Source organism: Camelus ferus, chromosome 18 (genome assembly GCF_009834535.1).
Source record: "Camelus ferus isolate YT-003-E chromosome 18, BCGSAC_Cfer_1.0, whole genome shotgun sequence".
NCBI classification, from domain to species: Eukaryota; Metazoa; Chordata; class Mammalia; order Artiodactyla; family Camelidae; genus Camelus; species Camelus ferus.
The window spans coordinates 31871289-31887345 of NC_045713.1; the positions used below are offsets into that span (position 1 = coordinate 31871289).

The following is a 16057-nucleotide window of genomic DNA, read 5'->3' on the forward strand; positions in this document are numbered from 1 at the left end:
CTGGTTTCCTGGCCCAGCAGCTTTATCTCACTTCTTGCCTCTGAAACAGCTAACTTCTAGGAAAGTGGGTTCACTCCTGATTGGTTATTTCTCTCCTTCCTAATTTGTCTATTTCTACAAAGCTTGTTCCTAGTCAATTTTTGTTATACCTTATTTGTATATGATGTTGCAAAGTGTAAACTGGCAGCCTATAAAAGCCTGTGTAAACCTACAGACTGGGTCCAGAGCTTGGAGTGTTACGTCCTGTGGGCCTGCTGGTGTAATAAACCTGAATTCTCCAACTCTCTGAGTGCTGCTTGGTCTCTCCCCTGGATCCAGGTTGCTGTCACAACTGAGCTGTAACACTGAGTTGTAACACGTTTTTCTGCAACAATGGGAATAATGCAGCAGTAGCAGCAGTTTGCATCATTTGTGTTGAACTATGATGGTATCTGGTCTTTGAACCTCCGGCTCACCTTCTTCATTAATGAAAACATTTTTAGCAAATGCTTTAGTAATAGGACACCTGTAAATCTCACTTTTCTCATCTGTAAAATGGTCACAATAATATGAGGCCTGTTGCAGGGTTAGAGGTAACTGCCCAGCCAAATGTCTGACACATTTTCTTCACATTTTAAATTGACCTGCGTCTTATTATGATCAGTAGCATATAGTTTATTTTTAGTATTTTTTCCTTATTAATACATAGAATAGTGGTGCGTCTTCAGATCAATGGTGTCTTAGATTCAACAAAACACAGTAGCAGATGCTAAAAACATTAATGACGATAATGAATTTTTAACTTAGCAAATTTAATCTAGTATTTTTAGCCTAGTAAACATTTTAAATTCTTACTTTGAAAGTCATCAAGGTTATATATGTGTGTAATATAAATTCTACAGGGCTTCTTATCAAGGTGAGCAGTATGGTACACCTGGCCCTCACTGCCCAAGAGGACCTCTTTCAGCTTTGGTGCAGGGGGTGAGTATTGAACCCTGGGCCTCATGCATGCTAAACAAGCACTCTACCCATGGAGTTATACCCTCTCCTTTTGAAATGATTCTTGTGTGTATCTCCATATCTAAACAATATGCTTATATTGCTCCTTTTTTTCTTTCAGTTCCACTAAGGAAGATAAGAATTTAACTCTACCCCACCTCTCCCATGACAACACCCCAACCCTCCTAATAGAGTGATATTGTAATTTCTCTTGAGCAATAATTAGTAAATGCTACTCACTAAGCTTGAGCTTAGCTATGCACTCAACTATGATTGTTTTTCCTTTTCTAGAAAATACTATTTACTTTAAATTTGGCAGGGCGGTGGCTGGGGAGAGGTAACTAGATTTTTTTCTTTATTTTTTTAAGGGAGGTACTGGGGATTGAACCCAAGACCCCATACATGCTAAGGACACACTTACCCACTGAGCTCCTGTTTGCTTTATATTTTACTTAATAATTGCCTTAAAATTTTTTTTGACCTAGTTTCTATGAATTCATCCCTAATTCAACTTCAATTGCTACACAAAAACATGAGGCATTCTGCTTCAGCTTCTTGAAGACATTTCTCCCACTGCCTCCCGACAGAGGCTCTGAACTCTAGGTCTATGGCCCTTCACCTTCATCCGGGGAATGACTTGGCCTGACGCTTACACTGGATCCCATACATTTCTTGTTAGTACCCCCTACACTGGCCCACTTTTGATAGAGCAACTCCTCCAGTGTCTTCTGGAGAAAGAGTACATGAGAGATTACTTTTTTGAGAATTTACATATCTGAGATTGTCTTTATTCCACCCTTATATGTGATTAATAGTCTGGGCATATGATTCTAGGTTAAAGAGTATTTTCCCAGAATTTAGAAGGCATCATCTTCCAAATTCCAGTGTTATTGTTGAGTTGTCTGATGTCATTCTGATTCTCAGTCTTTTGTATGAAATTGGTTCTTTCCCTCTGAAAATTACCAGGATCTTTTCCTTGTCTTCAATGTTCTGAAATTTCATGAAGATGAAGCTTGACATAGGTCTAACTCTACGCTAAATACTTAATGGGCCCTATTGTTCTGGAACATCCTTCAGTCCTGAGAACCGTTCTCAAATTTTTAAAAAGATTTCTTCCCTATACTTTTTCTGTTCTTTTTCATATTCCTAAGTTAGGCTCCTAGACTTAAAAAAACCAACCAAACAAAAAAACTATTTTCTTTTGTTTTAATTAAGACTATTACACTTATTTTTTCCAATAGATTCTACTTAGTATTAAGAACTTTAATTCTTTGGAATTCAGTGTATGACTGGGAAAACTAAAATTCTGCATGAAGTCAGAAATACAAGTATGTAGGGAGAAAAACAAGTGAATACCTCAAATGGCTCATAAAAGGGAAAAAAGCAAACTTAGTCCTAACCAGACTTAAGAGTTCTTTTCGGTGATCTTAAATACTGGTAAGTATGTCAAGGTTGAAGAAAAGAAACCAAATCTTTTTGGAACCCTCATTGTATTACAAGAGAAAGCATTTGCTTTCTTCTAAATGATTTGCATACTTGTAGAACTGAACTACATTTCTTTACATTTTAATCAGTATATGATGAATATAATTTAGTAAAAATGATCTATCTACAGGCAAGTTCAATTTTTATTAAAAGGCTATAGGAAAACTTTGATTATCAAACTAAGATCTTAAAATTCTGGTCCCAAATTTTAAAATGCTAAGGAAAGATTAAAAAGCTACACATACATAATCTTAGGTTGTTCTTAGCTCATTTCTCTACAAAGCAAAACTGGTTAACAGTTGTAACTCCCACTGTGGGTCAGTTGTGCAGCCCAGTTTGCCTGCTCCGCTGGTTCCTAGGAGAATTTCCTCTCCTATTTTTCAACTTCTTGTTGTTCCATTTCCTGGGGGATTTCCTCAACTTCACTTTCCAATCATTCTATTAAGTTACTCATTTTTATAAGGGTATAGTCAATTTACAAGCGCTCTTTGCTGTGTAAATTCTTAGAATCACATCTGGTTTTCATGGATGCAATATTTTATCTAAAGATATTGATAGCTTTTTGTTTATTTAAAGTTTTCTTCTCCCAGCCAACTGTTTCCTCCAAGATGCTTTCTCCTGTTAGTTCACTCTGTCTGTTACATGGAATGCCTTCCTGTGGATCTTTGGCTGACCAAGTTTAAGAACGGGGCTCTAATACGTTGCCTGGGAATTTCTATGCACATGGTTGGGACCTGGTGGCTGAGGCTTTTTTTTTGTGAGGTGCTCTGGCCAGCCTGTTCCATTAGGGGAAGTACCTTTTGCCTTTCATCTTAGGCTGGTCAGATTCCCTAGATTCTCCGATTGCCTGCATTCTCCCAGGAAGGACAGTCAGCTGCCAGTTCCTGGGAGGACAGGGGAAAAAGGCTGGTGGAGACTCCAACACAGAAACTTCCACTAACCCTCCTTTCAGTAGAGTAGCCTCACTCTCTACTGCACCTGGCGTCCTAGGCTTCTGCAGGGCAGCTGGCTGGATACACAGGGCAGTTAAGTGGAGCTAGTGGGCTGATGTCCTTCAATGGAACCTACATTTTTAGCCTCGTTTCACTCCTCCTTCCAGAGATTCCTTGTGCCAATCCCTCAGCCTTTTGAGGGTTATTTGATGAGGAAAATTGGGTTCTCAGACTTTCCTATTGTTGACCTAGGATCCAGCCTTCTTAGGTCTGCTAATTCAATCACAGTGCGTCTGCTTTCCAGCACCCAAAACTTTGTTGCCATTGATACCTCTTCCTCTTCATCCTCATGGGTTTATGCCGTTAGGAAAATCTTTCTTGTCATTTTAGTGGAGACCTAGGAGTAAATGGACCTAAATATGTGTGTTCAATATACCATGCAGTTATACTGATTCTCCTTTGAATTTCTTAAAAATAAAAGGCCATCACCTTGGAACCAGTAACCAAGATTTTCTTCAGCTTTAGATCATAAAGCATCTTTAACATGCATTATTTTCTTTTTGGGGGGTGGTAATCAGGTTTACTTATTTGGGGGAGGTACTGGGGATTGAACTCAGGACCTTGTACATGCTAAGCATGCGCTCTACCACTTAAGCTATATCCTATGCCTTGCACTATCTGCTTTGAAACGGATGACAACTCTTAACGGTAAAGATTATTGTTCAATACATGAGAAAAGAAGAAAAAAGACAGGTGCACATTCTTTATTTAAAGCAAATAGATAACATATGCACCATAACTAGAAGGGTTTTTTTTTAAAAAATAAGTACTAGAACTGTTAAAAATTAAGAAATTTTGCATTAAAAAAATCCAATTTTCAGCATCTTGAAAAATCAGAAAATGGGGCAGCATTGGGCCCACACTCCCCATGGTGATCACCATTCAGAGCTGAATCTTGTCTGCCTCTTTCAGGTGGGGCTGAGCCCTCTAATTCGCCTGCCTCCACCCAGCAACCTCACTGTGTGTTATCAGGAAACATGCGAATTTGAGACTGGAAAGGAAGAAAAAAAAAAGCCCCACTTTATTTGGAAAGGCAAAATGGAACTTTATACATATGTAAAAATAAATCTATAAAGCAAGCCATTCTCTGGGCCCCACCCAGTGTCCACCTCTAGGTTAAATGGTTACCTCAGAGACTAGATAAACAAGTAACAGGTACAAATCTAGAGAATATGCGTATTTTGTCACCTTTCCCCCCATACAAGCTGCATATACTTGTGTAAACATTTGTTGATTTGTAAAACAAATGGCTAGTACTGCAGACAAATGTGCTGGGACGAAAGGAAAGGAAGTCAGAAGTCACGAAAATAGCAACAACCATAGGTTACCCGGTTTGGTTCATCAGGGTTGCATCTGATGATAAATTCCCACAGAGCCTCAGGTGAGGAAGAGGGGCCGAGGATGTTCAGGCACACCGGGGTTAGGAATTTTTTTTTTCCTATTTACATCCACAAAGCCTGCTTTAAAAAAAAATCTATAACAAAACTGAGAGATATTACACTCCAGTTAACTTTAAATTTTATTCCTAGGATCCTCTAAGTAAGAGCAACTCTCAAATCCTAGCTCCAGCTTTGCCTTTAACCAGAAGGGTACTTGGAAAGAGTCTCCCTTTCAGAACCTTGGATTCCCCATCTGTGATTGAAGGTACCAATTATATCTTCAACTCTGCTCATCTCCTGGACCCTCATCTGCTTCTTGCGTTTGAAGATTGTCTCTGATGTCTTCTCAGTTGGACCGGAACATCCTGGGGGTTTTTGTTTGTTTGTTTTTTGCTTTTTGGTTTTCTTTGTAACACACCCCGCATTTGTGGAGGAAAAAGATGCCCTAATGAGGTTTAGAAGGCCCAGAACTAGCTTTTGAGGTTCTGCTGACTCAGAAGAATCTCAGTATCTTGTAGATCATTTTGCTCTTAGTGGTCCTTACAGAAGCATTTGCTTAGCTATCCAGGCCATCCCAGCCTCCTGCAGGAGAAGGGGACTGCCTGCTGACACTGAGGCCATGTGGGTGGGTGGTGACTGTTCAATACAGACAATGAATCATTAATCGGATGGAGGAACTAGGGTCACAAAGAGTGCTGGTTCTCACTGTTTATGAATTGAGTGCCTACTCTGTGCCAAGGCACTGTTTTTAAGCACTGAAGACCAAAAAAATTGAGATACTCTTGCCCTCAGGGTTTAATACAGTAGCTCTTAGTCAGGATTAAAGCAGGGGTCAGCTAACTATACCCCAAGGCAGGCTGTTTTTGTCAATAAAGTTTTATTGGAACACCAGCTGCACTCATTCGTTTAGGTATTGTTTATGAGTGTTTCTGCACTATAACAGCGAGGCTGAGTAGTTGCAACAGAGATCATGCGGCCTGCAGAGCCTACAGGACCTACAAAAGAGTTGCTGATCTCTGTATTAGAGGAAAGCATTGGCGTATAACTAAGAAACGAGACAGGTGGTCAGGGAACATAAATTATTTGCATAATAAAATCTGAGAGAGAGAGAAGGCAGACTGCATTGACAATAGCAACAATAAAAGCGTGAATTCTATGAGGCTTGATACCTTTGAAGAGATAAGTCACAATAAAGTTGCTTCTAACTGACATTTAACAAATGCAAACTAACTATATGCACTGGTTTAAAACACACAAAAAACTTTAGGCAAGCCAATTACTTGATCTGGAGCAAATGGAAAAAGGGCAATCAGTTCCCACTTCTAAGGAAACTGGTTGTGATGAGTCCAAAAACAAACAAGGACACTTTCGTTTACAGGTGCTCTAAAGGATTTTTCAAGGGTGATTTTGATTCTGCTTGATTCTTCCTTTAGGGCACACTCTGAACTTGGAACCTAATGAGTACACAGGATCATGACTCCACAGCACTTAGCACTAACGTGCTGAAGGACCTGTTTTAATTAACAGATAAGAACAATTTGTATGTTACATTCTGCTTTTTAATGTTCTGATTTTTATTTATTTATTTTTATGTTTTGATTTTTAGACTAAGAAAGAGAGGCTGCTTGAGCACTTGGGTTGATCAAAGCAGTCTGTTTTCTTCGCTATTGGAAACACCAACTGAAATTGTAACTGATAATAAATCTGAATTCTTTTTAAAGGGAATGCTCATTGAACACAGATGGCCATAGCTTGGCCCTGGGGAAACCACTGGAAGAATTAATGAGTGTTTATAGTTCTTGCCCTCTTTCTCAAACAGCTTAGACAAATCTCAAGGGGCTGCTGCTGAAAGCATTCTGCTGCAGATTACAAGAAAATCAGCTGAGCTTCAAGCAGAAAATGCCAAGGATGGGGGCCAGGGAGTGGATTCTGCGTCAGAACATCAGATGCTAAGAAAATATGGAGGACCACTGTACAGGGGGTACTTCAGTCACACTGTGGATGCTGCCTCTGAGATGCAGAACGCATGCCCGCTTGGAGGAAAGGCTCTAACTTTCCAAGCCACTGCCCTTACACGTAAAATCTTTGAGGTGCACCCACTTCCGCACTAGCTGATGGAGGACTTAGAGGTAGTAAAAGTGCGCATGAAACAATCAAACCTGTTTCGTAAAGCCCACTGTGAAAACCATGCTTAAGAACGGAATTTGGCTTATTCCACAAGTCAGTTGCATTTCGGGAGGGAAATTAAACTAAAAAATCAGAGAACAGTCAGTGTGCGGGCTCTCCCCCATGGCAGAAGGGAGCCTGGGTATTATATAATCTCACATCCACCGAACAATGCCACACACACTACCAAATGCTCTGAGTAAGGCTTTGCACTAAGTCAGGACAATACGCACCCCATGGAAAGTTAACATGCAGCTCTACTGTTCCTCATCCCGACTCAGGAAACACAGGCTCTCTGGGCCTGAGATTTCAGCCCAGCCTAAGAAGGCTGGTGAGCAAAACCTTAGTATTTTTCATCCAGGGCAGAAAAGATGTATTTTCTTACATCTCATGACTAGGAAAAACAAAAAACAAAAAACAAAACCCAACAACAACAACAAAAACACACACACACACCAAAAAACCAACAGAAGAATCTCAAAAAGATACGTTGGTACATTAGGCTGCTTTTTCAATCCCCACTCCCCCAAAATGCTGCCCTAGTGGACAGTTGCAGTGTCTCTGATAGTAGCAAAGACATTTTCAAAAGTCAAAAAATAAAATACAAAAGCTGATTTACAACACACTAAAAACATTTGCTCCCTCCTTCCCTCCCTACTCCTCCCCCCTTCCAAACTGTAAATAAGTAAAGAAGTCTTTTTCTTTTTTTTTTCTCCCCCTCCTAGCCCTTTTGCTTTTGACTGGCTGGCAGTGATTTTCCCCGCAAGTTATTCCTCCATCTGGGCCCAGGCCTCTTCTGCCTTCTCGTAGTACTGGTTGGCCAGCCGGCCCTTCATGGCTTCCATTGCTGCCTGGGCCGCCTGGGTGTACAAGTCGCCTGAAAGAACGCAAAGTGGGGAACAAACAGGTGAAGCACCTGTTGTTTTCACCAGCCCCGTGTCCCCAGCCCCTGCCTGCAAACGGCACCCAGGTTACCCTTACCTCCTCTCCTCCCACATGCCCTGGGCGGGGCCCTGGGCGGGCTTGTGATTCAAGCCTGGCCAATCAAAGCACTTTCCCCATACCCAGTAGGCTGCAGGGACTGGTCTGGACTTAAGCACAGCCAATCAGAGGAAGCCATCTCAATAAACACAGTGACGGGTTTAGGGGTAATTCCTGAGTCAGTGAGAATCAGGCTGAGGACTTCTATAGGACTAACTCTGGATTCAGGAAAGTGGAAGAAAGCAAGTATAATTAAGATCACAAACAACCTCATGTCAGTTCTGGACAGGTTTTGCCACCAATTGAATCTGTGCAAAACATACAAAAACACTTGCTTTTCAGAGCTTTTTGGATATAGAAATTTTAAATATTGCAGTATTATTTGCTTAATTTTGTTATGCAACCTTAAAAAATACTTTTGAACTTAGTCTAATCCTATACCTGTGAAATCAGGAGTTCAGAATGTTTATCATGTTATAAAAATAAGTAAGTAAATAAATCTATATCAATATATCTGTATATATGAACATGTGCATCACCTGACGAATGGATAAAAATGTGGTAGCTATACAATGGGATGTTACTTGGCAATAAAAAGGAAAGAAATACTGATACATGCTACAACATGGATGAACCTTGAAAATATTACGTTAAGTGAAAGAAGCCAGACGCAAAAGGCCATATGTTGTATGATCCCATTTATGTGAAATGTCCAGAATAGGCAAATCCAGAAAGATAGAAAGGAGGTTAGTGGCTTGGTGGTTGCCAGGGATAGAGGAGGGGGAAATAGGAAGTCGTTGCTAATAGTCACCAGATTTCTTTTCAGTGTGATGGAAATATTCTGGAATTAGATAGTGGTGATGGCTGCATAACATTGTGAACGTACTAAAAATCACTGAACTGTATGTTTTAAAATGGTGAATATTATGTTACATGAATGTCGCCTCTGTTTTTTTAATTGCAAAAAAACCCTCCCAAATACCTAATTTATGAGCATTAAAATAAAAATGTTCTTCTGCACACCAGCCCCATAAAGCCCCCTTCTAAGCCAGCACCACGTGGGTATCCGGCCTGGCAAAATATAGGGACAGTATGACTCTTTCTCCCAACCAGCAGTGAAAGAAGAGACTCAGTCTTGCGTCTTGCCGTAATTCCCAGTGAGACAGGAATTATGTCCCTCATTGTGCAGCCAGCCCAGTTCCACCCCAGGGGCAGGTATGCAGCAGGACCTACCTGATCTCTGTGGGTCCTTCTCCAGCCCGAAGCCGCCTGTGAACAGCATCTCGGCCTCCCTGGCCAGCAGCGTGAACCGGGGCTCGTCTTGCATCCCATCATACTCACCGCCCTCATCACAGTCTGTCATCTCCAGGGCAGTGTTGTACCAGTGCAGAGCCTCTGGCCAGTTTCGGGACCTTGCCAGAAGATACAGAGAAAAAGAGGGAGGTTACCATGGCAATGGGGCAGGAGGGAGGAGGCCCATCAGGGAAAGTCAGGCATCCCGGTGGGGCCACCACCTATGATTCATGGCCCATAGTACCCAATGGTGTCATTCACGTTGTAGACTTACATATTTATAATGACAACAGTCAAGTAGCTTTTCCTAACAGAACTGGTACAATATTGCAACAATTTTCCAATGGATGGAAGTAGAGCATCTTGAGGAAGGGGGGACATTTTTCTAGTTGGCACAAAGTCACCCTATGGGCTAGCATTAGCAGTGGCTGGCATCCCAGACAATTTGCCCTATGATTCGTGCAGGAGAAGAGGTAGGTGGGGGACCCTATGCCAAGGCCACCAGTACCTTCTCACAGCAGTCATTCAGCTCCATCTTATGCTCTGCCCATGCTGGCTCTCCTGAGCACAATGCAGGCTCACTCCAGAACAGCTGACTTCCCTCTTCCCACTCTGCCCGTCTACCCCCCACGCTTGCTCCTACTGCAGCACACGAATGGCCAAAACTATCAAGGGCATTACACAAGTTTCACCCAAGTCTGAACAACACAAAATACAGAGCAAACAGGGCAGTGGTCTCTTTTCCTTGCGGTGCACTAATTGCATATTACTAAGCATGTGAGTAACTATTTATAGTATGTCAGGAAAGAGCAAAGAGAGACACAGATAAGGTCTCTGGTTCTCATGAAATGTTCCGGGAGCAACAGCTCTAATGACCTGGCTTCACCCCTGAGTCGTAGTTCCCGTTAACCTGCCCCAAAGCCAGACTCGCTGGGTTACTTTTTCATCCCCAAATATGCCAGCGCCTATCTGCTCCTTGGCTTTTGTACCTGCTGCTCCCTTTGCTTGGAACATTCTTCCGCCAACTCTTCCCATACGTGGTTCCTCAGACCCTCCAACTTCAGCTCGTATGTCACCTCTTCAGAGATGCTGTCCCCAAACACCCTACTTCTTACAATGACCTCAACCTGCAATTCTCCTGTTTACTTCTTCATCTGTTTATTATGGTTTCCCTGACATGAACATAAGCCCCAAGAAGGCAGGGACCTTGTTTGTTTTATTCACTGCCGCATTCCCAGGGCCTGGCAGATAGCACGGCCTCTCTAAATGTCTGATGAATGAATAAATGTAAAGAAGTGGCTGGCTGGGGTGGTGCCAGAAGATAACCTTGACTCCATTTTATTTTATAAAAAAGGGAAGTCATCTGAAGATTATTGGTGACACATCCAACAAAGTAGGGTTTTAACAGTGGACTGGAAGCCACTAAACTAGACGATCTCACCCTTTTCAGCTCTGACTTGCCCGAATCTTGAAGGGCAAGGCAGAATTGCCCCCAAAACATTAAATGGAAAAGAAGGTAAAAGGGCCTACTCTCTCCCCACCTACCCCCACCCAAACCTACAGCCAGTGCTTAGTATGTCTACCCTGCCTTGGAATTTCCAATGACTTCCTTCTCCTATCAGATGGTAACTTACAAGGGGGTCAAAACCCCTTAAATGCAAATCTAGGCCTTACCCATAGCTGACCCTCAATTAATGCTCCCTGAATGGAAAGGGCTGGAGCTGCTTGGAATGAGGAAGAAGAATAAGAAAATGACTACAACAGAAGCTATAGAAGAAAATCTTGGTAGATTTAACTACACAAATTTTAAAAACTATACGTCCCTAAACCCAATAAACATGGTCACTGTGTGGCACACGTGCCATCGCCTGGCCCCCTCAGATCGATGGTAGCCATCTCTGAAAAATGATGTTTTAAAGCCAACTCATATGCCTAAGAGTTAATAGCCTCAATATATTAAAAGTTCTTACAAATCAACAACAACCAACACCTATCATCTCAAATAAAAAGTCACAGGACTTGAAGAGAGAGAAAACAGATACAGCAAAGATTTTTTTAAAGGGTCTCAGATTCAGTGCCCTGCTACAACTCCCCCTACCTACACAGTGCTTCCCCACTGCACTCCATGGGCACCATATATGTTGGCATTTGATGGGACACAGGTTGTGTTATATCTGTTTTGTTTACCTTCAGTAAGGTTCTTTTTTTGTGGGGGAGGAGAGTGAGGGAGGTAATTAGGCTTATTTAGTTAGTTAGTTATTTAAATGGAGGTACGGGGGAGTGAACCCCAGACCTCATACATGCCCTATACCCTGTCCCTGTGCCAGTATAGTTCTTTTTTGTTTTCTATACTCGTCCTTTTTTTTTTTAATTTTTAAAATTTTTTGCCAGTGTAGTTCTGAGTCCACTGGAAGAGAAGTGAGAAGTCTTAAGTTTTGGCTCTGCCACTTACTGGCTACTTAAATACGGATGAGCCTCTTCACTTCTCAGAATTACAGTTTACTCGTCCCTAAAATGAGCCCCAAAATACCTGCCCTGTCTGTGTCAAAGACACATGTTGGTTCATTCATTCAAACAATTACTGAGCCAGGCCCTGTGGAGAGCACTGGGACTAAGGAGATTCAGGAGACGTGATTCTTGTTCTCACTGAAATAAAATCGCAGATATGAAAGTGCCGTCCAAATAGAAGGGAGCATTGCTGTTACACAGCAGGTATCTGATAAATGTTTGCACGATACAGAATACAGGCAGGATGCCATGTATCTACACGTTTGAGACCCTGAGAGTTTGATATGACAGAGCCATGGTCCTGACTTTCCTTCTAAACCCAGTGAGAGGGACATGAAACCTTGACCTACAGAGGAGGGAAATGGAAAATAGTGAAAGTATAAAGTAGGGAGAGTTGGGGGGGGCGGATTATAGCTCAGAGCACATGCTTAGCATGCACGAGGTCACAGGTTCAACCCCCAGTACCTCAATTAAATAAAATAATAATAAATCAGTAGACTTAATTATTTACCCTACTCAACAAACAAACAAAGTAGAGAGAGTCAATTAAAATCACCCTGAACCCTAACCTATAGGGAAACCACCCTGGACCTGATGATGTATATCCTTTCAGACTCTTTCTCAGGCAAATCTTTACATAAAATGACTAAGATGCCATTTATCTCACGCTTTATGAGCCTGACACAGTGAGGATCACATTCATCTCATTCAACTCTCACACAACTACCCTAGGATGCAGGTTCTATAATTATTCCCATTTTACACAGGGAAGAAACTGAGGCCAGGGAGGTAAAACTACTTGCCCCTGGTCACTGGACTAATCCCCAGGGGAGCCACACCTGGGACCCAGGTTTGTACTGACAGTGGAGGGTCAGCTCCCGCCCGCAGCCCAGGTTCAGCCCAGCTCCACCTGAGCGACAGCCACAGTACCTCTCTGGGCTGAGGTTCTGGCCAGTGTCAAAAGCTCGTGCCACCAGGATCATGGACTGTCTGTCGCCAGCTTCAGCTGCTTTCAGTAAGAAATCAAATCCTTTGGTTTTATTCTCTTCCGTCTCCTGTCAATACAAACCAAAAAGGGGGAAAGAAAAGGAAATGAGGCTTACACGGGAGGGGCTGCCAGGATCTCACTATCAACCTTTCCTCAGTTTCTTGAATTCTTCTGAGAGCTCTGGGCTAGGGCTGCTGTAGAACTGCACACCTTGAAAGAGAGCAGGGCTTACAGAGCTCCTCGGGGCTTCCCATCAGGCAGGGAGAAAAGGAAGCTTAGCTCACTCCCGCTCAGTCTCTTCTACCTGCTGATTCCTTCAGAGGCCACATCATCTCTCACCTCCAATGGGGCTCCCTGCTTCCAGTCTCTTTAAAATTTCTAATAGCTCTATTGAGATATAATTCACATCCCATACCATTCGCCCATTTAAAGTATACAGTTCAAGTTTTTGTATGTTCACAGATTGTGCAACCACCACCACAACCGATTTCAGAATATACTCATTAAGCCAAAAAGTAACCAAAACACTGGAACTATTACCTCCCAATCACTCCATCCCACCCAGTCTTAGGCAACCATTAATCTATCTTCTGTTTCTAGAGATTTCCCTATTCTGGACATTTCGTGTAAATGTAACCATACAACATGTGGCCTATTGTGACTGGCTTTTTTCACATGGCATCATTTTCAAGGTTCATTCATGTTATAGGACCTATCAGTGTTTCATTCCTTTTGTGGCCAAATAACCCTTCCTTGCATGGATGTACAAAATAGATGCACATTTTATTTATCTGTTAATCACTCATCAGGGGATGACATTTGGGTTGCTTCCGCTTTTGGGCTTTCATGAATAATACTGCAGTGAACATCTGTTTACAAGGTTTTGTGTGGATGTATGTTTTTATTCTCTTGGGTACATACACCTAGGAGTGGAATTGCTGGATCATATGTAAACCTATGTTTAGCCTTTTGAGAGGCTGTTTCCCATGGTGGCTGCATCACTACACATTCCCGCCTGCTTCCATTCTGCTTCCCTGAGATCCACCCAGAGAGATGCTTTTAAAGCCCAAGTCAGGCCACATTACTCTCTCAAAGCTGCTCCAAGACTTCCTGTCTAACTCGGAGACAAGTCCAAAACGCTCACATCAGTCTCCCACCCTCCATGCTTCGAGAATTGTGGCCGGGACTACCAGTTGTCCCCCATATCCATTCTCCCCACCCCGCTATCCATTTTTGCTGGCACATGGCTGATCAGCTGAAAACTACACTTCCCAGCCTCCCTTGCAGCCAGAAGCTGTCCTAATAACAAGAGGCCTAGCCAGTCACTCTCGATCTCACTCCCTGTCATGTTTTCCCCCCAGCACTTTAGAACAATGCTTGGCACAGGAAGTGCTCAATAAACATGGTTAGTTATTTTTCCTTCTGTTGAAAATATTTTCATTTGTTAATTATTAGCTGTATTATGTCCTTCCCTGCTTGAAAAGTTTGCTATCATGAATAAGAACCTAGAACAGAGCCCAGAGTGCGTGTGCTGGATGAATGAATGTCTTCTCAAGATAGCAGAAAAAGGCCCAAAGAATGGCGGGCTTTGGGGAAAGTGCGAGATGGGCCAGAGGCCTCTCAGGACACGTGGCCATGGTTTTCCTTGCTGCCAAAGTCCGTCCTGGAGAGAAAAGCCTTTGGGATGCCTGCAGATGAGGAAACTGAAAAAGCTTCTCAATCCCTGCACAAAGGTGCTAGGGTGTGGCTGGTGTAAATGGTCTGAGATCACAAGGAGTGTTACCAGGGAGTCTCAGAGGGAAGGGACCTGCCCCAGTCCTGGCCCTTCACCACTCACCCTGGGCCCAGCAATCCTTTATTCAGGCCTCAGACCCTTCTGCATGTCCCCTCTGTGCCAGGCTCTGTGGCCGATGCTGGGGGAACAGGCCGCATGCGGTTGGGGATGCTGGAGCCAGCTCTACGGGCTTGTGAAAACTGACTGTCACATTTTTAGGAATCTGGCAAGCCGGCTGTAAAACACAGCCATTACTAAAAATTAAATGATGTAAACTTACAATTTTTTAAATGAAAGGTAACAAACACCCAAAGCTCATCACTTTCTAAATTACTTTCCTGTGTTTTACTGTTATCTATGCTCTTGAGGTTATTTGTGTCCATTAACAGGGCTTCTCGACCTCGGTGCTACTGACACTGTAGAGCAGATGACTCTGCGGGGTGTCCTGTGCACTGTAGGAGGTTTGGCAGAATCCTTGGCTTCTAGCCACCACATGCCAGTTGCACTCCCAGAGTTGTAACAACCAGAAGTGTCTCCAGACATTGCCAAGTGTCCCCTAGAGAAGGAGGGGGCAAAATGACTGGCTGAGAACCACTGGTCTATGGAATCCGCATGGTGGAAATGCCATCTACTGGTGCTTCTGTGTGTCTCCTCCCACCCTCCACGTTCACATCTGTACCCGGACACTGGCCACATACACCACAGAAAGTGAAAAATGCTACCGATCAAGGTTTGATGGATTGTCTTTTTGAATGTCTTAGCTGAAAAAAAGAGATGGTGAAAATACTAATAATGCAGATTGATTTAAAAGTATGTCGTGTCCATAGCCATTGTGACCAGCACAGGAACCTGGAGAAACGTTCTTCAGTGTTTAAAACTATTATCTAATTCAGCAAAGAAGCTGCTCTCATGAGCGGCAAATAAATGAAGTTCTGTCTCTGACAAAGGTCTTGCTTATCTCACTTGCGTCTTAACTCACTAAAGTCAAAGCCTCAACCAGTATTTGTGTCAGAACTTCACTCTTCCATCAGTTATAACCAGGGGTGAGCTCTAGACAGGAGTTCCACAAAAATTAGGGAAAGAATTCCATGAGGATGAACTGAGTATATGGAATTCACAACAGAGAGTATTTTTATTGTTGTTTGTAAACTATTCTCTGCATTCCTTAGGTCAGGAAATGGATAATAAACGTACATACATATATGTGCATGCATTCCCTCCCCATCCACAAGAACCCGTTGTTAAGAATTTCCCAGCACATCACTGGCTAAACGAGATATATTTAGTCCAGCCCTCAAAGTGCATGGGGACTAGAGAAACAGCAAGAAATCGTCAGCCTGTCAAAATTCCCTGCCCTGACCAAGCCTGCCCTTCACCATCTGAAACAGGAAATAAGAATGGCTGTCAGCCCCGACCACACGCCAAACGATGCATTCGACTGAGCTGTACGGAACTGCCAACATTCTACCTTTCAATGACCTACAAAAATACGCACAAGTCTAGCCACTGCAGC

The 16057-nt window shown here is 42.7% G+C and overlaps 1 protein-coding gene across 4 annotated transcripts in view; it reads right to left on the reverse strand.

Moving 5' to 3' along the window:
• Positions 1–4457: 4457 nt before the first annotated feature.
• Positions 4458–16057, reverse strand: part of EEF2K (eukaryotic elongation factor 2 kinase) — a 59839-nt gene continuing 48239 nt past the window's right edge. For 3 of the 4 annotated variants that reach the window (XM_032460887.1, XM_032460886.1, XM_032460889.1), the window contains 3 exons: positions 12713–12837; positions 9215–9393; positions 4458–7877 (listed from right to left, as the gene is read on the reverse strand). In XM_032460887.1, coding sequence (XP_032316778.1) covers positions 7768–7877; positions 9215–9393; positions 12713–12837 — 414 coding nt within the window. In that variant the 3' untranslated portion in view covers positions 4458–7767. The remainder of the gene's footprint in view (positions 7878–9214; positions 9394–12712; positions 12838–16057) is intronic. The other variant, XM_032460888.1, reaches the window with a different exon arrangement.